Genomic DNA, 25,853 nt, shown 5'->3' on the forward strand with positions numbered 1-25,853 from the left:
TGATCACGTTTTTTCTACTTAAGACAACTCGGGTTGTCTTGGGTGTTCTAAGAAAGATAAAAACCTCAAGTTTATTTTAAATATTCAGATTACTAGTGTAAACTCCTTTAAAAGATAATATTTGGGTGGGGGTGCCTGGCAGGCTCAGTCGGTTAAGTGACCCACTCTCGATTTTGGCTTAGGTCATGAGATGAGTGTGCAGTTGATTCTACCCTGGACGTGGAGCCTGCCTAAGATATTCTCTCCCTCCTTACCCTCCACTCTCAAAATAATAATAATTTTTTAAAAGGTAATTTTTTTGGAGTAGAGGTTTAGGAAAATCTCTAAGAAACCAAAATTTATTTATTTATTTTTTTAGAAACCAAAATTTAGAACACGTTTTTATTAGGCTAGAAAGATTTTTGGAGTTGATTATGGTCATTAGTGGCTCTGAAAAACAAAACAACACGGGACTGGGATTTTTAAAACTACCTTTTAAAAACACTATAATATATGTCTGAAATTGAACTGCTCACAGACATGTAAAAATTAGGTTTGATTTAGAAGAATTCGAAGATTGGATCAAGTAAGGAGTAATCATTCCAAATTTGAGATCTGTAGGTGTAGGCAATACAAAGCCCTGTTGTGGTTGGATGGAAAGTAAACATTACTTATTTTACTGAATTGTGATTGGCTAAAAACCCTTTCTTTCCATGATATTCTCTAATAACGGAATCTGGAGCCTTTAGCCCTGTTTTTATACGACGAGAGAGTTTGAGGAATGTACTAGTACTGAAAGTACTCAGATTGGCCCAGAAACTAGATTTTAGGGACACTGACAGAAGCCCTCAACAGAGCTTTTGACATTTCTTACAACAAAGCAATAGGGAGGTATAAATCTCTGAAGCAAAGTTGAAACATGCAATTGGTATCGTTGCAAGCAGGAAGGATGAAAGGATGACAGTGTTTTCCTCATTTTCGTTTGGAGTCATGTACTGTTCTGCAGTGACTGTTTTCAGTGGAAAGTCTTGCTCTGCTTTGTTTTTAGTGGAAAGCGTTGCTCTGATTTGCTGCTGGGACTGTTGTTTCAGGTGAAATTTGGACTAATTCGGGTGGCGGGCACTATGTGTTCTGAAAAACATAACTTCAGAGATGCAGGGTTTAACCTGGAGTTTATTTTGTGACCCAGGGTGGAACCAGGATGCTTCACTTTCGCCTCAGCGCCCCCCCCCCCCCATATATACTTCTGAGGGAGCGGCGAATAGAGAGGTGACCCTCAAATACTCTAAATAGTGTTACCAAGGGAGAGCATTCCTTTATCCCACGCTGCTCCTTATTTCTTAGCCTGGCTGGCCCCACAGCCCCCTTGGCAGCGTCGTCAGGTACTACTTTCCGTCTGTGGTGGTTCCTCCGACCCTTTCCCGCGGCTCCCTGCCCCCGCCCGCGCCGGCGGAAGGAGACGCTCGGCACTCTAGCTTGCGAGTGGATGGGGAGGCGGAGTAGTACTGTCCACGGTGAGGTAGCGGCAGCGGCCAGGGTTGCCTCAGGGCCTCCGACGGCGACCGGGGTGTGGGGATTTCTGTCAGTTTGTGTGTGTATGTGTACGTGTGTGTCTGTAGCTACAGTCAGAGAGGCTGCTGGTCGGGGAGTCTGGGGGAGTGTTGAGGACTGTGAGTGACCGAGGTCGCTGTGCCCTTCTGGGCAGAGCGACCGGTGCGCCCCCCAGTCCGCGCTCGCTTGCTCGCGGGGCTGCAGCCGACCCCCAGTCCGCTCTCCTTCGCATGGGCTGCCAGTAGGAACAGGGTTTCACTGGTTCCCCTGCGGTGGAGGAGGCAGCAGCTGCTTCAGCAGTGATGGCTATGGCGGTGGAGACGCGACTGGAACTGGTGGGGAAGCGGTTCCTGTGCGTGGCTGTCGGCGAGGAGGCTCGGCCCGAGCGCCGAGAGAGTGGACGCTGCTGGCGGGGCTGGCGAGCGGGGGTCATCCGAGCTGTGTCACACAGGGACAGCCGCAATCCGGACCTGGCGGTAAGAGAGCGAGTGCCCCTCAATCTCCCAACCCGCACCCGCACTGCTTGTCTCCGGCAGCACCTTGTCTGGTTACCTCCGGCACCTCGCGCAGCCGGGCCAGCTGGCGGTCACGCCCCTCTTTGGAACGGTCCGCTGCTTTGCCCTCATCCCCTGCTGGGAGCTCCCACGTCCTCCTGAGTAGTTTCCCCCGTGGAGCGGTGCCAGAGCAGGACTCCTGGGCTTCTCCCCGGGCCCCTCCAGGCCCCTTGGCCGCCGTCTGGGAGGGGGTCAGCGCCCCTGCGGTGGCCGTGGAGACCTTGCCGAAAGGCGGGGCTTTGAGCCAGTGCCGCTGGGGCAGGTGGGGGGTGGCGGACAGAACACACACCACTGGTGGCGGTAGGGGGCCATCTTCACCAACATCTCTTTCCTTGAAAAAGTCTCACTATTCCAGGGGTTAGAGAATTAAAACTTAGGCAGTAAGGTTGGTGAAGGGGAGGGAGAAAAGCAAAGAGACACCTCTGTGGTGTTTCAGGCAGTCCTGGGATTCGTGTGCATTTCCCAGGCAAAGGCTGTGTGAGTGGTGGCATCTTGATGCAGCCTTTTTTTTTTTTTTTTCTTTAAACAGATGCTTGTAATTCTAACTGGAAACGATGAAAATGAAATTTTTTATTTGAAGGGTCATAGAAATTAACCCCTCCCATTCTTCCTCCCATTTGTTTTTCTGTGGGGTTGTGGTTTTTTAGAAAGTGAATAGTATTTTTAAAATCATATACAATTTTAAATGAAACAAGAAATATTATAAATTAAAATGTTATGCCCTGCCAAACCTTAAGGGTCTTTTTCTTTGCTTTCTTTTCCTTTCATATGATACTGCCAATATTTTCTTTCAGTAATGTGGGAATGTGCACCATATCAAGAAGGGATATGCTCTTGATAGGGTTCCACGCACATTTTCCCTTGGGGACAGGTTGGAAGGGGCAGAGTAGGCATTGACTAGTCTTCGCCAGGTTGATTTGGGAGTATATAATCCACGAAATTTATTGGTAGTGCCTTGGGGTATTTAATTTTTTACTGAAAACTTCAAACACGGTAATATTTTCTTTCCTTTTGTATATCTGTGAGTTTACGTTTTCAAATACACTTTAATATCTATCTATACATGTGCATATCTATTTTAATATTTTTCTTGGTTTCTGACTGCTTTTGTGAACCCCTGTTTCATGACTGTACTCATTGGTATGGTTTCACTGGGTGTGTAGTAATGTTGACTTGACATTGCAAAATGGGCTTGTTTTGCTAATAGGTATTTCTAATAGGAAATAAGCAGAAAAAGGCTAATTTTGAAGATTTTGCTTGGTTATTTTCACTGTAAAGAAGAAAAAGCAAATCTTTAAAAAAAATTTCTTGTCTTAATGATTCTGTAGACTGTGTCAATTTGGTAACCTTTTTGTGTAAAAGGCATGTCCTGAGTTTCTCTCTCTTCCTTTTACTGTGATACAATAATGTCTTGGCTTTCATGTGGAAGCTAGTTGGATTATGACTTAGCATTTTAAAATTACTTTGGAGCAAACCTGGAATGATATTTTGTTTTCCACAGCATTTGATTTTAATAGGTTAATGAAAATTAAGGAAATGTAGTTTTAAATTATGAGTATCACTCATGACACTCAAGTTATCAGTTAAATATATTAACAACTTTCTTGCATGGAAATTTAAATGATATAAAGAATGGATTTATGTTTATCACATTTGTAAAAGGCAAAATATTAAGCTGGGTATTTAAAAATGAAAAGTATATGTGGATGGTGGTAGGGACTAGAAAGAACAGGGATGAATTTTCTCAGGTGATGGAAGTGTTTTGTATCTTGACAGTTACAAGGGTGTATGTATTAAAACTTGTTGAATTGTGTCCTTAATAGTTGCTTTTTACCATATACAAATTTTATATAAAAATGCATTTTGAACCATAACTATGTGAACCTCTAGCAGTTTCTCCTTTTTTTAAAAAATTAATTTTATTTAAGCATTCTTTACACCCATTGTCGAGCTCGAACTCACACCCCCAGGATCAAGGGGTGCTTGCTCTTGGGACTAAAAAACCAGCCAGATGCCCCTCCAGCAGTTTTCCTTTGTCTACAAGTCTTTATTTGAAAAATTTTTTATGTGGTGTAACTTGTGTTTTTTCAGCCTAGAACCTACAGTTTTAGAGTTATTCCCAAGCGTTCTTACATTTTCCTTTTTTTTCCTTTTATATTCCCTAAATTAAATGAAATGAAACATGGGTCAGGTTAGCATCAATATACTATAATTCTCCTTCTAGAATTTTTTTTAAGATTTTACTTTTAAGCAGTCTCTACACCCAAGGTGGTGCTTGAACTCATAACCCTGAGATCAGGAGTTGCATGCTTCACTGACTTAGCCAGCCGGGCATCCCTTTTGGACTTTTGTTATTGAAGAATAAACTTTAAAGAGCTTTATGAATTACATGAAAAATGCTAGTTTAAACAGGGTATTTTTGTGTTCTTTTAAAAATACAGATCAACTTCCTTTTTAAGATTTTATTTCTTTATTTGATAGAGAGAGAGAGAGGGGGGACACAAGCAGGGGGAGTGGGAGAGGGAGAAGCAGGCTTCCCGCTGAGCAGGGAGCATGCAGGACTCCTTCTCAGGACATGGGGGGAAGACAGACACTTAACGACTGAGCCCCCCAGGCATCCCGTGTTTTTGTTTTTGCTTTTTTTTTTTTTTAAGTTAAATATATGTAACTTAGAGTCTGCAAATGTATTAGAAATCTTAGTTTTATGTTTTTATGGCCCATGATTTGAAAGAATAACTATAAGAACTTGAAAATAGTTTAGGGTTGGGCACCTGGGTGGCTCAGTTGTTAGGGGTCTGCCTTCTGCTCAGGTCATGATCCCAGCATCCTGGGATTGAGCCCCATATCTGAGGCTCCTTCCTCAGCGGGGAACTTGGTTTTCTCTCACCAGCTCCCCTGTGCTTGTGTTTGCTCTCTCACTATCTCTCTTTGTTTTAAAATAAAATAAATAAAATGTTAAAAAAATAGTTTTGGGAATACTTTATCTCAAAAGTTAATCAGTTATTTTTGATCTTATATATGAAGAGTTGCTATGTGTATTAATGTTCTTTCACTGCTGTAAATACAGAGTAGTGTTTTAAATAATACAAATTGATTATTTATAGTTCCGGAGATGACAAGTCTAACATGGCACCCAGTGGACTAAAATCGAGAGAAGATAGAACTGTGTTCTTTTCTGAAGGTTCTAGATAGCATACATGTCTTTTCCTCTTCTGACTTTAAGAAGTATCCCACATTCCTTGCTCTAGGCACCTTTCACTCTGATTTTCTTGCTTCTCACTTCCACTTTTTAAGTGCCCTCGTGATCATATTAGGTTCACCCCAATAATAAAAAATAATCTTGTCTGCTAATTAACAACCTTGATTCCATCTGAATCTTAATTCTCCTTTGCCATCTAATGTAGTGTTGGCACAGATTTCATGGTGTAGGACATGAGCATCTTTGGAATGGCATTATTCTGCCCACCATACCAAGGTAGCAAAAATATTCTTTTACACTGTGAACATAAATAATTTCATACAAATAAATTAAGACTAAAATTAGTTGTATTTTTTCATGCCAGGAGTTTTAGTGATAATATCGCTATCTGATCTTTAGAATAAATGAATTTAATTGATAGAATTTTTACTGGACTATGCTTGAATAATTTTACATAATTTTTGGTGGTTTTTAAAAAATGCCTTGTAAACCTTTTCGGTTATCTGTATTGGAATTACATTAACCAACAAAAGACTTTATCTGACTGTTTTTTATTTTCAGTAGGACCAGTTTGTTGAAGTTGAAATACATGAAGTATATTGTGAGTCCTCAGAATATTGATTTTGTTGTTGTTGTTTTTTTGTTTTGTTTGTTTGTTTTTGTTTTTGTTTTTACCTCATTATTTAGAAAGTTTCTTGCTGGGACCCCTGGGAGGCTCAGTTGGTTTAGCATCTGCCTTCAGGTCAGGTCGTAATCCCAGGGTCCTGAGATCGAGTCCCACATTGGGCTCCTTGCTCAGCCGGGGAGCCTGCTTCTCCCTCTGCCCTTACCCCTGCTTGGGCTTTCTCTCTTTCTCACAAATAAATAAATAAAATCTTAAAAAAAAAAAGAGTTTCTTGCTTTGGTATACATTTTGATTGTTATCACTACCCTACTTTTTAAAGAATTTTCTGCAAGACTGATACCATTATAGAAGGGAAGCTGTCTGTTGAGAAGTACTGTTGCATAATACTCATCTTCGAATAATATTGTCATACTAATAAAAGAGAAAAAATTGACTTATTGTTTGCTTGTTTTACTCCCATCCATAACCTGTAACCCTTTGTTTACTTATTTATCCAGCCATCTAGACATCTTTGCACTAACCTTGATGCTTAGGGTGATTGCATCATTGTTTCAAGCTAACTCTGTTTAAAGTGTATATATATTTTTTTAATGTCAGATTTTTCATTACCCTAAAGGAACAAAAATTATATTTTGTTTCACACACCAAACACATACTTTGCTTGTTTGTTGGGGGATTTTCTGGTGGTCACTTAGTGACAAGATTTTAAACTGTTCTAAACTGTACCTGCAGATAGAAGTTATTTTGCAGATCTTACGAGTCTTAAATATAAAGAAAATTTTCATATTTAGGAAATTTAAGGTGACCTGTGATTTTGTGTATAAGGAGGCCTTTTCCAGTTTTAATCCTAGTATGATTTTGTTCAGCTATCTTTTCATTCAAGTTTCATGTTGAATTGGTAACATTTGATACCCTTATAAATTTTGTTAGGGTAAGTCTTAGGTAAGTCTGAAATTTATAATGTTCTTGCAGTATTGATAGTGCTAATTTCTGGTCTGTTTACAATGAATAAATGAATGATTTTTACTTCATTGCTCAGTATGACCTGGATGAGTTAACTATTAGGAAAATTGGTTAGCTGATAGGTAGGAGGACTTATGTCTGATTTGAGTACATAGACTGTTTTTTTCTCCTCTCTTGAATTGTTGTTATTGGTCCCAAAAGACTATGGTATAGTAAGAGGAGTATGTAAATTGTAGCTGTCAGTAGTGGCTATAGTGGTACCTTATAAATTGTCCATTTCAGTTTTAATGACTAGCTTAGCTTGTTTTAAAAGAAGGTAATCACCCCATAAATGGTGTCATTTGTATGTTCTGTGTAAAATTAATTAAATAAAAGAGGTATTTTTTTTCCTCCTTTTGACCTGTCATACATATATTCTGGCACATAATTTGGTTCCATTAATTTAAATAGAGAATTTTAAAATTTATTTAAAATTTAAATTTTTTAATTTTATTGGACAAAGGACATTTTACCATGAGAACTCTGTTCTTACCTTCATATAATGGTATCATTGCATTTGAAAGTAAAAATGTCCCGATATTTCAATGTAATTGAAAGCATATAGGCTATGTTTATACATTTATTATCTTTTGTCAATTTCAAGTTACGTACAAAGAAGGTCTTCAATTCTCAAACTCATACTCATTTTCTGTCCCCTTATGTGTTTAGTACAGCATCTAGTATTTACTCTTAGGTATTTAATAAATGTTCATGGAATGATAAATGAATGTCATAAGTTCCATGAATACTTTATACTAACCATCTCAATAATAACCATCACCTACTACCATTTACTATAAATTTTGAGTATCTTTTTTTTTTCTCTTTTGTGGCGTTGTGTATCTTGGCAGTTATTTCCCCAGTATCTATTATGTGTTTGACTAAACTGTGGGTCATGGTATTCCTTAGATAATCAGGTGGTTGAATTCCTTGGCTACATTGATGGGTAAGGATAGGCCCTAACTAATTAGGTACAATCAGAATGAAGTCAAGTACAGTATTGTGTGTGTGTGTGATGCTGAAATTGCCACAGCTATTTCCATTCTTTAAGGTCAGCCAGTTTGAGGACAAAGCTGACAAGGAGATGAAATTGTTTTCTGAAGCCTAAATATACTGTTGGATTTTTTACCTGTGGGATTTTTCATTTTGGAAGAGTAAATTTATTTTATGTCTCTTTGTGTCGTTTTTTTTCTGTGGAACTAAAAGCATTTTAACTGATATATGTGGTGATATTCTGTTCCATTTTTTGGAAAAGCACATGTAAGGGGTATTTTCATGACATTCTTATCTTCTTTGTTATTTGGTATTTGATATTTAGACCTTTGTCATTAACTTCATTGTTGATTTTCAGGGAAGATGATATATTCTGCTTTGTGTCTTGATGTATCCCAAACCTTTGAAGAATTGTTTTAATGCGTGTAGGACATACAGATACCTAATTTTCTGAATAATTGAAAATTAGAAATAACATTTGAATTTTTATGTCAGAAAGAATCTATAATCCCCTTGTAGTTAAAAAGAAATTTCAGGGGGTACCTAGGTGGCTCAGTCGGTTGCATGTCTGCCTTCAGCTCCAGTCATTGATCCCAAGAGTCCTGGGATTGAGCCCCGTGTCAGACTCCTTGCTCAGCAAGGGAGTCTCTTTCTCCCTCTTCCTCTCCTCTGATTGTGTGTTGTATGCTCGTGCATTCTCTCTCTCTCTCAGATAAACAAATAAAATTTTTTTCTATTTTTTAAAAAAGATTTTATTTATTATTTGTCAGAGAGACAGAGCACACAAGCAGGGTGAAAAGCAGGCAGAGGGAGAAGCCGGCTCCCCGCTGAGCAAGGAGCCCAAAGTGGGGCTTGATCCCAGGCGCTGGGGATCATGACTTGAGCCGAAGGCTGACTCTTAACCCACTGAGCCACTCAGGCATGCCAAATGAAGTTTAAAAAAATAGAAAGAAGGAAGGAAGGAAGGAGGAAAAGGAAAGGAAAGGAAAGGAAGAAGGAAAATTGAAAAAAGAAAAAAAAATTCAGGAAAAAGGAATCTTTAGTAAATTAACAAGAAATTGGGACACCTGGTTGACTCAGTCAGTTAAGCGTCTGCTTTTGGCTCAGGTCATGATCCCAGGGTCCTGGGATTGAGCCTCCACATTGGGCTCCTTGCTCAGCAGGGAGCCTGCTTCTCCCTCTGCCTGCTGTTCTCCCTGCTTGTGCTCACACTCTCACTTTCTCTCTCTGACAAATAAATAAAATAAAAAAAAATAAGAAATAAACAAGAAATTAACTTTTAGTTTTTAGGTTATATACCATAAATGTTGTATGTTTCTACTCTGTGTTATTGTTGGCCAGATGAATATCTATCAGTATACTCTTCTTTATCCGCAGTTCTGAAACTCAGATTCTTTTGTACTAACAGAATATTTTTAATGATTCACTGGGAAAACCTGACTAAATGAACTTTTTAAAAAGTAAAATCTAATATGAACTGAATAATCTTGTTTTGTGAGAGAAATATTAATGTGCTTAATTTTATGATGCTGCTCTAAACTCCACATACAATGTAGGTACTTTTACATACATGTGATATATGCACTGTGTCACCATATTCAACTCGTACTATAATATGCCCTATATAACTTTATAAAATTAAATTTTGAACTCCAAAACCTATCTAGTTGGAAGGGTTTAGGATGAGGTATTGTTATTTAAAAATTAACACTGATCTTTTAAATTCATTTTTATTTATTTTAGAGCAAGTGCATGCGTGGGAGGGGCAGAAGGGGAGAGAGAATCTTTTTTTTTTTTTAAACTTTCAAAGGAGAAAGAATCTTAGGCAGGCTCCAAATGCAGCATGGAATCCTACATGGGGCTTAGTTTAATTACCCTGAGTTCATGATCTGAGCGGAAATCAAGAGTTAGACAACTTATTTAGCCACCCAGATACCCCTATTCTGATTTTTTTTAATGGTGGTGATTTAATGGTAATAGAAGTTACTAATTTTAATTTGTTTCAAGAAAAAAAATTGACAGTGATTATATTTTTGCGTGATGTTCAGTTAAACAGTTGTTTTCAATGTAAGTTTTTGACAAACTTACTATTTTTTTGATAAAAAGTTCCTAATGTGATAAATCGTTGAGGATTACATAATTTGCCCTTTAAGATTGTTTACTAAAATATAAATTATCTAATTGGATGGAGTCTTTTCACGTAGAATTTTTTATTTTGTAGCTATGTAATAAAATTATTCTAGTAAATCCATAGATGAAAATCTTATGTTTATTTTATAATGTAGGACCTATTGATTTAATTATGGAATAAGTGGTTAATTAGTAGAAAACAGCATGTTATCCTTTTACTGTTTGGTTATACATAGGGCTTAAAGTTTTGAGATAGAACACAGTCCAGTCCACATTTCTTAATCAGTTGGAACTGGGAGTCTTACAGGATTTTGTGTTATATTTGAGCAGGGTAGACAAATGCTTATACCTCTTATTAAAAAGTATAAATACAGTGAAATCTAACTTTTGGGGTTTATTGGCTGGTAGACCTTTTTAGAATTAATAAATGTTTTGGATTGCATATTTTTTAATACATTACAAATTTTAGGTACAGTATTCCATCTATATTTATTCAAATCAGCCCAACAAAATGGTCTTAATAGAATGTCTTTTGAAATTAGTTTGAAAAAATAGGAATTGTGTGTAAGTACATATAAATACACGTTACTGATCACCATAAGAGACCTTAAGTTTCAGTGAGGTATTTCTCAAAAGTACTTTTAACATTTCACTTGATTTATATAGTTTGGGTCTCAGTTTTCTCATTTATCCTAGTCAGTGGACAGAATTAGTCTAGATTCAGAGTTTTTTCTGTTCTCTAACTCTAGAGTTGTGCTTTTAACAATTTCTATCCGGAATGTCCTGGGATAAAGTGTTTATTAGGCAGAAATCAATTTCAGATTCCTCCCCAAAGCTCCTAATTCTGAGCTAATGAAATTTTTCATTATGATATACCTTTTGTATTGTATTATATGGACCACAATTCTGTACTAAAGTAATGTGATTTCTATTTAGTGTTTTTTTTTTTTTTAGATGATCAAGATGAGTTCGTAAGATTTGAATTTTTGTGATTGTAGAAATTGTGGTAGAATAAATATTCCAAGGCTACAATATTAGGCCTTGAGATGATTGAATATATATTTTCTCATACACTTGACTTTTTGATGAAAATACTCTATGGTTTAAACTGATGAAAAGGTCTGAAATACTACTACTATAAATGATGCCTTCGGCCTAGGTCATGATCGCAGGGTCCTGGGATTGAGTCTTGCATTTGGCTCCTTGCTCAGCTGGAGCCTGCTTCTCTCTCTCCCTCTGCTTGCTACTCCCTCTGCTTGTTCAACATCTCTCTTTCTCTCTCTCTCTGTCAAATAAATAAATAAAATCTTAAAAAAAAAGATAAGTAATTCACAGATTTTCAAAGTAACAGCAACAAAAAACAAAAATCCAGGTCTCTTCTATTGCTGTAATAAATATTCTCCTTGGGGTGCCCAGCTGACTTTGTCCATAGAGCATGTGACACTTGATCTTGGGGTTGTGGGTTCAAGCCCTGTGCTAGGTGTAGAGATTACTTAAAAATAAAATCTTCTAAAAAAAAAAATTCTCCCTGAACTTTGCTCTATTATGATTTTTGTTAGCCTCATGATTCAGGTCCCTTGGGGGTTTCTTCCTTTCCTGATTAAAGTTTCTCCCAGCTTCTTAATTTAGTATTAGAGATCCAGTCCTTTGTTTACTGTTTTCTTTTGTCTCTCTCTCTTTTTTTTACTCTTGTTATTCTCTTTAGAATTTATTGGTACTTGTTGCATCATTAGTCACAAGTCTGCAGCTTAAGCATTGGCCTTCAGTTTGAATCCACCATCTCTACCTCCACCTCTTCCTCCTTTTTAAACAAGATTTTTATTTATTTATTTGAGGGGGAACACTAAAGTAGGGGAAGTGGCAGAGGGAGAGGGAGAAGCAGGCTCCTCACTGAGCAGAGCTCCATCCCAGGACCCCAAGATTATGACCTGAGCTGAAGGCAGATGCTTAACCAACTGAGCCACCCAGGCACCCATCTACTTTCTTTTTTGATGAATTTATATAAATGTCCCACCTTTGAGTATGATATAATGTTCCTAAAGTGTTTGTTTATTATCTTCCTGTGAAATTAGTGTTCCTTTTGAGACTTGAAGTGGTCTCATACTGGCTTTAAAACTTTCATTCACTTTGATCTTTCACTTCTCTCTCCCCCTCTGCTTGTCACTCCCTCTGCTTGTTCAACATCAACGAAGTAGGTATTTATGGTGTTCTGCTAATTTCTTCCTTTAAATTGCAATCTTCCCTACTCCCACTTCTGTGTTTTTTCTCCCCAGTTTGTATTGCCATAGTCTATACTTATATTGCCCTACACGCATATTAAGTGGTCTTTTTACTTTTAAGTTTCTTCCTTTTCTAATCTATTCTGTGCAGTGGACAGATTCCTCACACTGAGTCTCCCATTAGCTCGCTTTTGCTTTTCCAAGAAAGTCCAAACATCATCACCCTAGTGTTTAGACCTCATCAGTCTTGCCCCATCCTTTGAAATTTAAAATTAACTAATCTCTTATGCACACTGTTCCGTGGTGTTAAGTGGAAGTCTTGTTGGAATTTAAAAACTTAATATAAACAACTGTTTATGAAATCATAAAATGCATTTCATATTTACTTCTAAATTTCATTTGCTGATGAAATTTCTGATGTCAAACTGATGAGCACATTATTATTTTTAAAAATGGTATTACTTTTTTATCTTGAGAGAGCCAGTAGTTCATTTTTGCTTTTGTTTCCCTTGCCTCCAGAGACGTATCTAATAAGAAGTTAGTATGGCTGAGGTCAAAGAGGTTGCTGCCTTTGTTTTCCTCTAGGATTTTTGTTGTTTCCTGTCTCACATTTAAGTCTTTCATCCATTTTGAATTTACTTTTGTGAATGATGTGAGAAAGTGGTCCAGTTTCATTCTTCTGCATGTTGCTGTCCAGTTTTTCCAACACTACTTGTTGAAGAGACATTTTTTCATTAGCTGCTATTTCCTTCTTTGTGGAAGATTAGTTGGCCATATGGTTGTGGGTCCTTTTGTGGGTTTTCTTTTCTGTTCCATTGATTTATATTTCTGTTTTTGTGCTGGTACCAAACTGCCTTGATGATTACAGCTTTGTAATATACCTTGAGGTCTGGAATTGTGATGCTTCCAGCATTTCGTTTCTTTTTCAAAATTGCTTTGGCAAAAACTTCTGTACAATTAAGGAAACAATCAACAAAACTAGAAGATAACCTACAGAATGGGAGAAAATATTTGCAAATGACATATCTGATAAAAGGTTAGCATTCAAAATCTATAAAGAACTTATCAAACTCAACAGCCCCCAAATAAATAGTCCAGTTAAGAAATGGGTAGAAGACATGAACAGTTAATTTTCCAAAGAAAATATCCAGATAAATAACAGATAAAATTTGCCTCCAAAGATGCTCAACAACACTCATCAGGGAAAGACAAATCAAAACCATGATGAGATACCACCTCACACCTGTCAGAATGGCTGAAATTAATAACACAGGAAACAGTAGATGTTGACAAGGATGCAGAGAAAGGAGAATCCTCTTACACTGTTGGCGGGAATGCAAACTAGTGTCAACCACTCTGGAAAACAGTGTGGAGGTTCCTTAAAGTTAAAAATAGAACTACCCTCTTACCCAGTAATCGCACCACTAGGTGTTTACCCAAAGGATACAAAAATACAGATTTGAAAGGACACATGCTGCACCCTGATGTTTAGAGCAGCATTAATAGTAGCCAAACTATGAAGAGAGCCCAAATGTCCATTGATTGATGAATGAATAAAGAAGAGATGCTATATATGTGTGTGTGTGTGTGTATACACACAATGGAATATTACTCAGCCATCAAAAAGCACGAACGCTTACCATTTGCAAAGACATGGTGGACTGGAGTGTATTATGCTAAATGAAACAAGTCAGAGAAAGACAAATACCATGTAATCTCACTCATGTAGAATTTAGGAAAGAAGGTAGGTGAACATATGGGAAAGGGAAAAGAAAAAAAAGGAAAGAAGGAAACAAACCATGAGAGACTCAACAATACAGAACAAACTGAGGGTTGAGAGTGGGAGATGGACTGGGGATGAGCTAAATGGGGATGAGTGATGGTTGTTAAGGAGGACATTTGTTGTGATCACTAGGTGTTACATGTAAGTGATAGATCACTAAATTCTATACATGAACCAATTTTACCATATATATTAACTAATTTGAATTTAAATAAAAACTGGAGGGGCGCCTGGGTGGCTCAGTGGGTTAAATAAAAACTTGAAATTAAAAAAATGGTATTTGGTATTGCATGAACCGACTCAAATGAGAAGACCAACTTCTAATCAAATTATATATATAGTATTATTAGTCTTATTTGTTTTTGAAAGACATAATCCAATTTAACAGCATTTTACACAGTATTCATGAATCTGGAAGGACTAATTTTCTTTGATTTTAAGATACACATATTCCACATCTTACTGTTTTTGAAATTAAGGCACAGCTCATAAGTAGTTCACATCAAAAGTGATTTGTTTATCACTGTTTGGAATATCAAGTGACAATATATTAGTGGTAGTCTGCCTGCAAAGTATGTGACATTATTTGTGTAAAACTTTTCAGTATTAGTATTCCTTTAAACTCTTAAATATTAGAACTTTTATTTTTGTAGTTTTTATCTATTGGCATTTACTGTATTAAGAATTAAAACTAAAAAAAAACCCCAAACAAACAAAAAAAGAATTAAAACTCAAGAGTTAGGATATACAAGAGGTTATGCCATCACCTGTCAGAACAGTGCTATCCCGCTGCATGCAGCCTGTAGAAAACTGCTTATACCCTGATAGAGTTAGAGTGAAAAAAAAAAGGATAAGTATTAAGAGGTTTTTTTTTTTTTTTTTTTTTTTTTAAAGATTTTGTTTCTTTGTCAGAGAGAGAGAGAAATCACAAGCAGGGGGAGTGGCAGGCAGAGAGAGAAGCAGGGTTCTGGCTGAGCAAGGAGCCTGATGTGGGGCTCAATCCCAGACCCTGGGATCATGACCTGAGCTGAAGCCAGCTGCCTAACCAGCAGAGTCACCCAGGCGCCCCGAGGTATTTTAACCTTACTAACCAACCCTTTGAATGGGTTCGGTTACCCTTGAAAACTTTTTAGTGAAGCGACCTGCCATCTAATTTTTTTTTTCTTTTAAGATTTTTATTTATTTATTTGACTGAGAGACAGACAGGGAGAGAGGGAACAGAGCAGGGAGAGTAGGTGAGGGAGTAGCAGGCTTCCCGCTGATCAGGGAGCCCAATACAGGGCTTGATCCCAGGACCCTGGGATCATGACCTGAGCCGAAGGCAGATACTTAACCAACTGAGCCACCCCGGTGCCCCTAATTATTTCTTTAGTTAGAATTATGTATGGTGATATAATGGCAGGTGCTTAAAGTTGTAGTTGAATTTGGCTTCTTCATCATCATTTCAGATATCTTACAGTATTTGCTATGTTACCACATTGCTGTGAACATTATGTATTTTTAACATAGAAGATTTCCCAATCACATGCCAGAGAATGTAGAAACAGTAGAACATGCAGTAGAAACTAACTCAATATTCCTAGAATAGATGTCAGAATTTCTCGAAACTAGGAGAAGTCTGTGGGCTAATTCATGAAAGACTATCATTTAGGAGCGGACACATCTGATCCATCTGTCAAAATTATTAGCTTTATGATTCAGAAAACATCTTTAGGCTCAGAGGAATGTCAAAGAAGCAAGTAGCATAGTGATGTATGGATAAAGTTATACATTGCCGTTTAATGTAAAATGGCTTTGTATATATCAGATGTAGGTTTTATTTCTTCCCTAAATTGTCATTGCTAAGATTGAATCTTGTCATCAAGGCAATATAAATACTTGGTAAGATATTTAACTTTTTTTTTCATAATTTTGGGTACAGGTCTGTGAATCGCCAGGTTTATACACTTCACAGCACTCACCATAGCACATATCCTCCCTAGTGTCCATAACCCCACCACCCAATATTTAACTTTTAAAACAGTGTGTAGTTGGTAAACTGTTCCAGTGTGTTAAATGGCACCATGCTATTATTTTGGTCTGTTTCTTTGAAACTATAGATCATATTTATGGTGTTTTCCTTATTCCCTAGAATATGTAATTGCCTTAACATTCAGAATCTATTATGTATTAATACAAAAATGAATCTTTTAAGGGAAACCATTTTACTTTACATTTTGTACCTGATGAGGGATTAAATAATGAAATAATTAAGTATGTTATTCTTTTTTTTTTTAGGATTTTATTTATTTATTTGACAGACAGATGTTACAAGTAGGCAGAGAGGCAGGCAGAGAGGAGGGGGAAGCAGGCTCCCTGCTGAGCAGAGAGCCCAATGTGGGGCTCGATCCCAGGACCCTGAGATCATGACCTGAGCTGAAGGCAGAGGCTTAACCCACTGAGCCACCCAGGGGCCCCTAAGTATGTTATTCTTGAAGGGAAACTTTTCCTCACAAAAACTTCTGAAACTACAAGAGAATTAAGTAGCATACAGCTTTTGCTTTTTAAAGATTTTATTTATTTATTTGGGAGAGAAAGAGCACACGAGGGCACAGGGAGAGGGAGAAGCAGGCTCCCCACCGAGCAGGGAACCCAACTCAATCCTAGTACCCTGGGTCAAAGACCTGAGCCCAAGGCAGGTGCTTAACCATCTGAGCCATCCAGGTGCCCCTTCAACTTTTATTAAAGACAGTGAATATTGTTACAGCAAATTAAGAACTCACTTTTAGTCATTAAGGACCAAAGGTATGATTATAAAGTGACACTTGATGATATTTCTGCAACAGATTATTGTGGTCTAGGTATGTAATATTTTAGTGATCAGTGAACCTGGAGAAGAACCTAATACTTATTCAACTTAGTATAATATTTTAAGGTTTATTTGTGTTTTAGCATAATATCATTCATTGTTAAGACTGAATAATATTCTCTTGCATGTAAATACTCCTTTTTCTTTATCCATTCATCTGTTGATGGACACTTGACAACTCAGGTTAAACCTTTTGGCTATTGTGAAAAATGCCACTCTGAACACTAATGTACAAATATTTTTCAAATCCATACTTGTAATTCAATTCAGAAGAGAGTTGCTAGGTCTTGTGATGGTGATTCTCTGTTAGTGTTGTGAGGAACCACCATACTGTTTTCTTTAGCAGCGACACCACCACTAGCAATGTATGTGGGTTTTAGTTTCTCAGCATTCTCATCAACACTTGTTCTTTTCCGAGCCGTTTTGTGTATTTGTTTAAATAGTTATCCTAATGGATGTAAAATGGTTTTGATTGGCATTTCCCTAATGACTAGTGATGTTGAACATCTTTTCAGGTATACTCGCCATTTGTATATCCTCTTTGGAGAAATGTTTATTCTGATTTTTTTGCTCATTTTTAAATTAGGTGGATTGTTTTTCTTTGATAGAATTCTTTATATATTCTGGATATTAATGCTTTATCAGAATGATTTTGCAATTTCCTCATTCTGTGGGTTATTTTTTCATACTCTTGATAGTGTCCTTTGGTGCACAAAAGTTTTTAATTTTCATCTAGTCAATTTATCTTTTTTCTTTTGTTGCCTGTGCTTTTGGTATCCTATTCAAGAAGTCCCTGCCAAATCCTGTACCGTGAAGCTTGTGTGTGCTGGTTTTTTTTTTTTTTTTTATAGTTTTAGTTCTTGTGTTTAGTACTTTGATCCATGATTTTTTAACATAGAGTAAGACAAGGATCCAGCTTCATTCTTTTGCATGTAGTATGGTTTTCCCAGTACCATTTGTTGAAAAGACTGGTCTTTTTCATTGAATGGTCTTGGTACCCTTGGCAAAGAATCATTTGACAGGATATGTGAGAATTTATTTCAGGTTCTCTTTTCCATTTCATTGGTCTATGTGTCTATATTCCACTACCACACTGTTTTGATTGCTTTAGGCTTGTAGTAAGTTTAAAATCAGGATTTTAAAATGTGTGTCCTCTCAAGTTTATTCTTCATTTACAAGATTGTTTTGTCTCTTTGGGTCCCTTGAGATTCCATATGAATTTTAGGGTTTTTCTGTTTCTGAAAAAAATGGCTTTTGGAATTTTGATATTGTATCAAATCATATTATAGACCCTTCTGGGTAGTATCACTGTCTTAACAGTATTAAGTTTTCTAGTCCTTTGAACACAAGATGTTTTCCCATTATGTCTTTAATTTTTTTCAGCAACATTTTGTAGCTTTCAGTGTGTAAGTCTTTTGCCTCTTTAGTTAATTCTTAAGAATTTTATTCTTTTTTAATTCTGTTGTTAGTGGAATTTTTTTCTTAATTTCCTTTTCCTATTCCTCATTGTTAATATATAGAAATGCAACTGATATTTTTTTCCCTTTTGGAGAGCGAGTGGGAATAAGGGGCAGAGGGAGAGGGAGAGAAAGAATCTTAAGCAGTCTCCATGCCCCAGCACAGAACCCAACACGGGGCTTAATCTGACAACCCTGAGATCATGACCTGAGTCAGGCACATAACTGACTGAGCCACCCAGGTGCCCCAAAATGCAACTGATTTTTATATGTTGATTTCATATCCTGCAACTTTGTTGAATTCGTTTATTCTAACAGTTTTTTCTCTTTATGTGAAGTATTTAGAGTGTTCTACATATGTGATCATGTCATCTGCAAACAGATAATTTTTCTTTCCAATTTTGTCTTTTTTTTCCTTGTCTAATTTTCTGTCTGTAACTCCAATACCATATTCAGCATGTTGCAAAAGTGAGCGTCCTTGTTTTTCATCTTAGTAAAGAAGCTTGCAGTCTTTTACCGTTGAGTATGGTATTAATTATAGAATGTTCATATATGGCTTTTATGTTGAGGTAGTTTTCTTCCATTCCTAGTTTGTTGTGTGTTTTTGTCACAAAAGTTTATTGAACCTTGTCAAATGCTTTTTCTACATCAGTTGAGATAATCATGTCTGTTGTTTTTCCTTTCATTTTGTTGCTTTAGTGTACATTACATTTATTAATTTCTATATGTCAAATCATGTTTGTATTCCAGGAGTAAATCCCACTTGGTTCCATATATGACAGTTTTTATTGTATTTAATTTAAAAATAATTCTGTAATTGTCATTTCCCCTCTTCTCTCACAAATATCCTGGTGTAATTTTGCTTGGAACTGTATACAATTTCATTATAGACAAATTTGGTAAGAATAAATACCTTTCCATTATTGAGTCTGTAATACAAATAAGATGGAATATCCCTCTTCCTATTCAGGTTTTTTTTTTTTTGTTTTTTTTTTTTTAAGTTCTGCAGTGATTTTCTTCAGGTAGCTCTTGTATTTTTGTAGGTTTAATTTTTAGACACTATATATTTTGATTTTTAAATGTATGTGTACATACTCTAAGTCATTAATACATAACTTTATAAATGACTGATTTGTTTCCCCAAGCACAATTTTTGGACTAATGACCCCTCTCATTTCCCCTGTGTGTGTGTGTGTGTGTGTGTGTATGTATGTATGTATATATATATTTTTTTTTAAGATTTTATTTATTTATTTGAGAGAGAGGGAGAGAATGAGCAGTGAGAGTGGCAGAGGGAGAGGGAGAAGCAGACTCTCCACTGAGAAGGGAGCCAGATGTGGGACTCCATCCCAGGACCCCAGGATCATGACCCTAGCTAAAGGCAGATGCCCAACAGGCTGAGCCATCCAGGCAACCCCCCACCATGTATATTTTTAGCTTACGTAGAGGTTGTTTGTAAGAAAATATTGTAAAGAGGGGCACCTGGGTGGCTCAGTGGGTTAAGCCTCTGCCTTCGGCTCAGGTCATGATCTCAGGGTCCTGGGATTGAGCCCCGCATCGGTCTCTCTCGAGGAGCCTGCTTCCCCATCTCTCTCTGCCTGCCTCTCTGCCTACTTGTAATCTCTCTCTGTCAAATAAATAAATAAAATCTTAAAAAAAAAAAAGATATTGTAAAGAAAAAGTAAAATGATAATATTACTAGCATCTTAAACCTTATCTTACCTAAGGTTTTTAATAAATTGTTGAAGATGTTATTTCCTTAACATTCCTTTCATTTTATAATTGTAATCAATGGAAAAAGAAAATTTACTTTACAGAGCTTTTTTTTAAGATTAAGTATATAGCAGTTCATCTTCAAGTAAAATTGTATCACAAAATTCTGTATTCAAAAATATAGATAGATTACAGATATTTTGGTGGTGGTTATTTACTATAAAAAAAAGTACTCACCAGAATCCTTTAAATTTTAGTTTTTAAAGTGTATTTAAATTATTTCATAAAGATAACAGTTCCTTTTAGACACTACTTTTTCAAAATGCTATATTTATGAAATAATATTACAATCTGTTAAGGATGGTATATATATAGACATTATACAGGTTTTTGTTTTTTTAATCTCTGCAATTAGACTCCATTGTCAATTGATTTTTCACATGTTATATTTTAGAAAACTTTTTATTTCTTAAGAAACTTTGTTTATTGAAGGTTTAACCTTCCTTAGAGGATAAGAAACTTACCTATGTATGCTGTAATTTTTTCATAAGTTTTGTTCAGGTTTTAGTATTTTGAATGTTGGTAGAGTTGAGGAAATAGAAAATCAAAATATATCCATTATAAATAAGTGGTTATACTTTCTGGATTCTTGACTGAGATAATTACTTTTGAAATATTTTAATGTATGAGGAAAATGTTTGTTTTATTAAATTCAGTACATTTAGTTTTACTAAATGCAAAAAGAGTGAAGGGATCATAAGTGCATTAGGTCTAATTTATTGTGTAGTCTTTATTATTATGACTTTTTTTTTTTTAAAGAATTTATTTATTTGACAGAGAGAGAATGCAAGCAGGGGGCAGAGGGAGTGAAAGGCAGAGAGAAAGAGAGAGAAGCAGGCTCCCCATTGAGCAAGAAGCCCAATGCAGGCCTCAGTCCTCGGACTCTGGATCCCAACCTGAGCTGAAGGCAGCTGCTTAACTGACTGAGCCACCCAGACCCTCATTTTGACTTTTTTATGTAGGATGAAATTTTGACTGTTAGCTTTATAAAAAAGTTATTTTGCCAGCAAAAGTCAGTTATTTAGAAGTAATGGACAGTTGCAATTTGGAACATGCATATTATGGATGGCAAAGCCATAGTCAAGTCCAACAAAAGAGAGTGAAGTTATTTTGTGGAAAAGAAGGAGGAAATTGGGAGGGGTTGTTTTGAACTAAAATTGTTTGGAGAAAAGCAAGAGTTCAGGGTGATGGCAATTTCTCATTGATGACAATTGCAGGTGTAGTTGCTTCTTTGTAGGAGGTGCAATATACATCTTTCCCTGGTTCTTCTGTTGGGGTCTGTGATTGACCTCAAGTGGTATGGCTCCCCTTTCTATCCTCATACACCAATTTAATGAGGTTTCACTTTATTAGTTTTCACAATGACAAAACTTTTATTCAGACTTTATTCCTGGGAAATTTTTCTATTGTTTGTTTTAAAGCAGTTTGACTTTGATGAAATTAACAATCAGTAGATCTTTTAAAAACCCTTAACTTTTATCTTAATGTCTTCCAAGTGACCTTTTTTCTATTATGATAATACAAGGATAGGTATTATTCTCTTGCACCTTACCCCATACTTGACTGTCAGAATTAGATGGACAGTGCCTTTATATGCTGACTATTTTTAGTTGAATATTAATGCCACAGAGACATAGAAAGTAAGTTTCAATCTTTTCAGATTATAATCTATTACCTTTTTTATTTCTGTCCTTTAAAATAATGTAAGATACTATGATTCAGGTTAAAGTTAGATGTACTGAAGTCTAGGAAAATTGGAGAAAAGCAAGAGTTCAGGGTGATGGCAATTTCTTATTCATGACAATTGCAGGTGTAGTTGTTTTCTTGTGGGAGGTGGGTGGGTGAAATTTCACAGGCTGGGTGAAATTTGCTCACTTAGTGCTGGAAAAGGAAATGAAAGAGTTTGGGAGTATATTGACTTTGATTATAGGAAAAAGGTGAGGAGGGTATTAAAATCTATCTAGTATCCTTTAAAATTATGGTGTTTTTTTTGTTTGTTTGTTTGTTTGTTTTGTTTTGTTTTTCTAACTCTGTTTTAAAGTCTTCCAGATACCATACCATAGTCTCCTTTTGACTCTGGTGAAGAAGAGGAGGTTTTTGAGAAGCTTTGTGTAAATAATGTGGAAATGTGGGGAAGAACTGAGTTGAGGTCAGGAAAACTGTAAACCTTTGAGTGCTTTTGTGATGTGCTGTGCTCTGTGAGAGAATGTATCAGGTCAAGCTTAAGAAACTTGCTTGTTATGCCTCCATCAGAAAGGATGAGTACTCAACTTTTGTATCAACATGGACAGGACTGGAAGAGTTTATGCTGAGTGAAGTAAGTCAAGCAGAGAGCGTCAGTTTTATGGTTTCGCTTATTTGTGGAGCATGAGAAATAACACAGAGGACATGGGGAGATAGAGAGGAGAAGGGAGTTGAGGGAAATTGGAGGGGGAGGTGAACCATGAGAGACTATGGACTCTGAAAAACAATCTGAGGGTTTTGAAGGGGTGGGCAGTGGGAAGTTGGGCGAACCTGCTGGTGGGTATTATGGAGGGCACGTATTGGAGGGCACGTATTGCATGGAGCACTGGGTGTGGTACATAAACAATAAATTCTGGTACACTGAATAGAAATTAAAAAAAAAAAGAAACTTGCTTGTTATGACCATTAACACTTAGAGTATCCTATTTCTGTTGAGTTTTTGGAAAGAGCAGCTTGTTTTTTTTTTAAGTTGATTATATCTTGTTTCTCTATTTATAAAATCTTACAAATATTTTGTCCCTAGAGTTCTACTAATTCCTTGCAGATAACCTGGAACATAAATGTAATGGTAACAGAAAAACTGTTGCAAAGGAAAGAATTTCCTGGTGTTTGGAAGGAAATTGGAATCCCTACTTTGTAAAGAAAGTGATCTGTACTGTAGCATTGACCCTTTGACTATATAAGGTATATCCAAACAGTTTTCCAAACTGTTCCCTGTGTCTTGGCTCCTGTTATCCCTTAAACTACTCTAGTAAGCTTTTAGCCCCTCCCCCATTACTGAGGGAAACTGCTGTCATCAAGGTCACAAATGACCTGCTGCTTTCTAAATCAAATGTCATTTTTCAGTCCTCTTCTTACTTGACCATATAATATGGTTAATCGCCCTCTCATCTTTCAAATACTTTGCTTATTTTGCTTCTAGGGCATTATGCTCATGTAATTTTCCCCTGCCTGTCTTGCATCTCTTTACAAGTTTTTCTTTGGTTGTATCCTCATTTCTATGGCCTATTAAGGGCTTAATTCTTTTTTTTTTTTTTTTTAAAGATTTTATTTATTTATTTGTAAGAGAGAGAGAGTGAGAGCGAGCACAGGCAGACAGAGTGGAAGGCAGAGTCAGAGGGAGAAGCAGGCTCCCTGCGGAGCAAGGAGCACGATGTGGGACTCGATCCCAGGATGCTGGGATCATGACCTGAGCCGAAGGCAGCTGCTTAACCAACTGAGCCACCCAGGCGTCCCAGGGCTTAGTTCTTGAACCTTTCTTCTTTTATATCCACATTCTTGTCCCTGTTTATCACATCTGTTCTTATTACCTTAAATACCATCTGTACCCTGGTGACTCCCACATTTATACTCTATTTTGGACCTTTGCACTTGAACCCCAGACTTCTTTTGGAATAGTTCTTTGATTTTCTCCATTTGGATGTCTAATGAGCATCTCAAACTCAACATATACACAACAGAGGTTCTGATATTAACCCCCTAAACCTGCACGGTTCTGAGTTTTCAACATACAGTAAGTGGTAGCTCTATCTTTCCATTTCTAGTCCCTTGAAGTCCTCCTTGACTGCTTTCTCTCACATTCCATATCCAAACTGTCAGCACAGTCTTTTTGGTTCTACTTTCCAAATACATTCAGAGTCACAAACACATTTCACCGATTTCATTACACCCCTGTAGTCCAAGCCATCGTGATCTTTTGCCTAGATTTTCCAGTAGCTTTTCACTAGTTCCAGTACCCAGCTAACTAGTTACTAGTAAAAACTAGGTACCTAACTAACCTCCTGATTAGTTCTTCTTACCCATAAAAGTATGTATAGCAAGTAGCCCAAACATGTCACTCCTATAATCAAATACTTTCAGAGACATTTAAGTTGAGTAAAAGCTGAAGGCCTTATAAAGGCTTGAGAGGCTCTACATTATGTTCTGCTCCCCCCATCAGCCTACTTTGACCTCCTCTTTCATTATTTTCTGATTTATGTGTTCTTTTCCAGCCACAGTGGCCTCCTTGCTGTTTCTTGAACATTCCAGGTATTATTCTCCCTTGTGGCCTTTATACTTGTTTCTCTTCCAGGTAGGTCTGTTCAGACGTCAATATGCTTGCTATTGTGCTCTATACTGTTCACCTTATCTAAAATTGACCCCTTCCCTCTTTCTTTACCATTTTCTATCTTCTATCCTGCTCTACTCACCTTGTCTCTAATTTCTATCAGACTAAGCCTTTTACTTATTTGTCTGCCCTAGAATTAAGTGTGGTGAAACTGGTTTTTCCGTATTTTTGGTAACTGCTGTTCTCCTGGCCACCAAGAACATTGCTTAGCGGCGCTAGTGTGTGTTCAATAAGTAGATGTTTATTAAAATAAACAGAAATGTTAAAATTTTCTGAAATTTAACTCTAATCCTTTTAGATACATTTCTTTATAATGAAAAACCTAATAAAGTCGATAAAAGAGAATTTTGTAATACGCATATGTAGAATCAGAACACTCTCCAATTATTGTTATGCATTGGCTCTCAGTAAATGTTGAATAAATACCAAGTATCTATCATGTAGTCAGCATTGTTGACTTATCCAAAATTTAAGAGGTAAATTAACTTTCAAGGAATCTGTATTTCTAGTGGAGGGAGATTACTAATAATTCAACTTTTGATTTATACTACAAAGTATATTTGTAGCACAATACAAAGATTAAGTTAGTTGCCAGTGACCACAGTCATGCCTATGTAATCCTCCATTAAAAACTCCTAAGTAACATGGTTTGGAGAGCTCTTAGATTGGTGGGTGAGTAGTGTACCTAGGGAAGGCATAACTCCATCTCCCCCTCACCTTGCTTGCCTCATGTGTCTCTTCCATTTGAGGTTTTTCAGTTGTAGACTCTATATTAAGCTGGTTATAGCAAGTATAGAATTTTGCTTAGTTCTGTAAGTCATTCTAAGAAATTGATGAAGCTGAGAGGGGTCATGGGAGGCACTGATTTATAGTGAGTCAGAAGTACAAATGCCCCCATACTTTTGATGGGTGAATGAAATGATAAGTCTTTTGGGACCAAGACCTTGAACCTGCGGAATCTGTGCTATCTCCTGGTAGTTAGTGTCAGAACCAAATTGAATAGTGGGATCCTTACTTGGTATCAGTTTGTTGGAGGAGTGGTTTAGGAAAAAACACCATGTACTTATTATCACCAGGGGAAAAGTCACTCAACAATGGGGGTTCATTATATGATAATATTAAGTGCTATAGAAATTAGAAGTGGCATTATTGAAAGTATGCCATAATTATATTTTCTATGATAGGAGGGCCTAATAGAGGAGCTGGGTTATAAACGATTGGTAGTATTTCTGTTTGATAGAAAGACTACATGCCAGAGAGGGGAATAATGTGAATATTGCCTTGATGGGGCAAGAATAAGTTTGGTATGGAAACAAAAATACTTAACAAATTTTTATGTCCTCTTTTTTAAAACCTTCTCTTCATTTGGTACTTGATTATGTTTTAAAT

The 25,853-nt window shown here is 36.7% G+C and overlaps 1 protein-coding gene across 4 annotated transcripts in view; it reads left to right on the forward strand.

Annotated features, from left to right (window-relative positions):
• JMJD1C (jumonji domain containing 1C) overlaps positions 1–25,853 on the forward strand; it is a 322,492-nt gene that overhangs the window by 54,653 nt on the left and 241,986 nt on the right. For 2 of the 4 annotated variants that reach the window (XM_045069892.1, XM_045069891.1), the window contains exon 1: positions 305–2,006. The exons of 1 other annotated variant lie outside the window; for it this stretch is intronic. In XM_045069892.1, the coding sequence (XP_044925827.1) occupies positions 1,833–2,006 (174 nt within the window). In that variant the 5' untranslated portion in view covers positions 305–1,832. Of the gene's footprint in view, positions 1–304; positions 2,007–25,853 lie in introns of those variants that run through there. One more of the 4 variants, XM_004765693.3, reaches the window with a different exon arrangement.

The sequence above is a fragment of the Mustela putorius genome, unplaced genomic scaffold, assembly GCF_011764305.1.
Source record: "Mustela putorius furo isolate JIRA1106 unplaced genomic scaffold, ASM1176430v1.1 tig00003949_pilon_pilon_pilon, whole genome shotgun sequence".
NCBI lineage: Eukaryota > Metazoa > Chordata > Mammalia > Carnivora > Mustelidae > Mustela > Mustela putorius.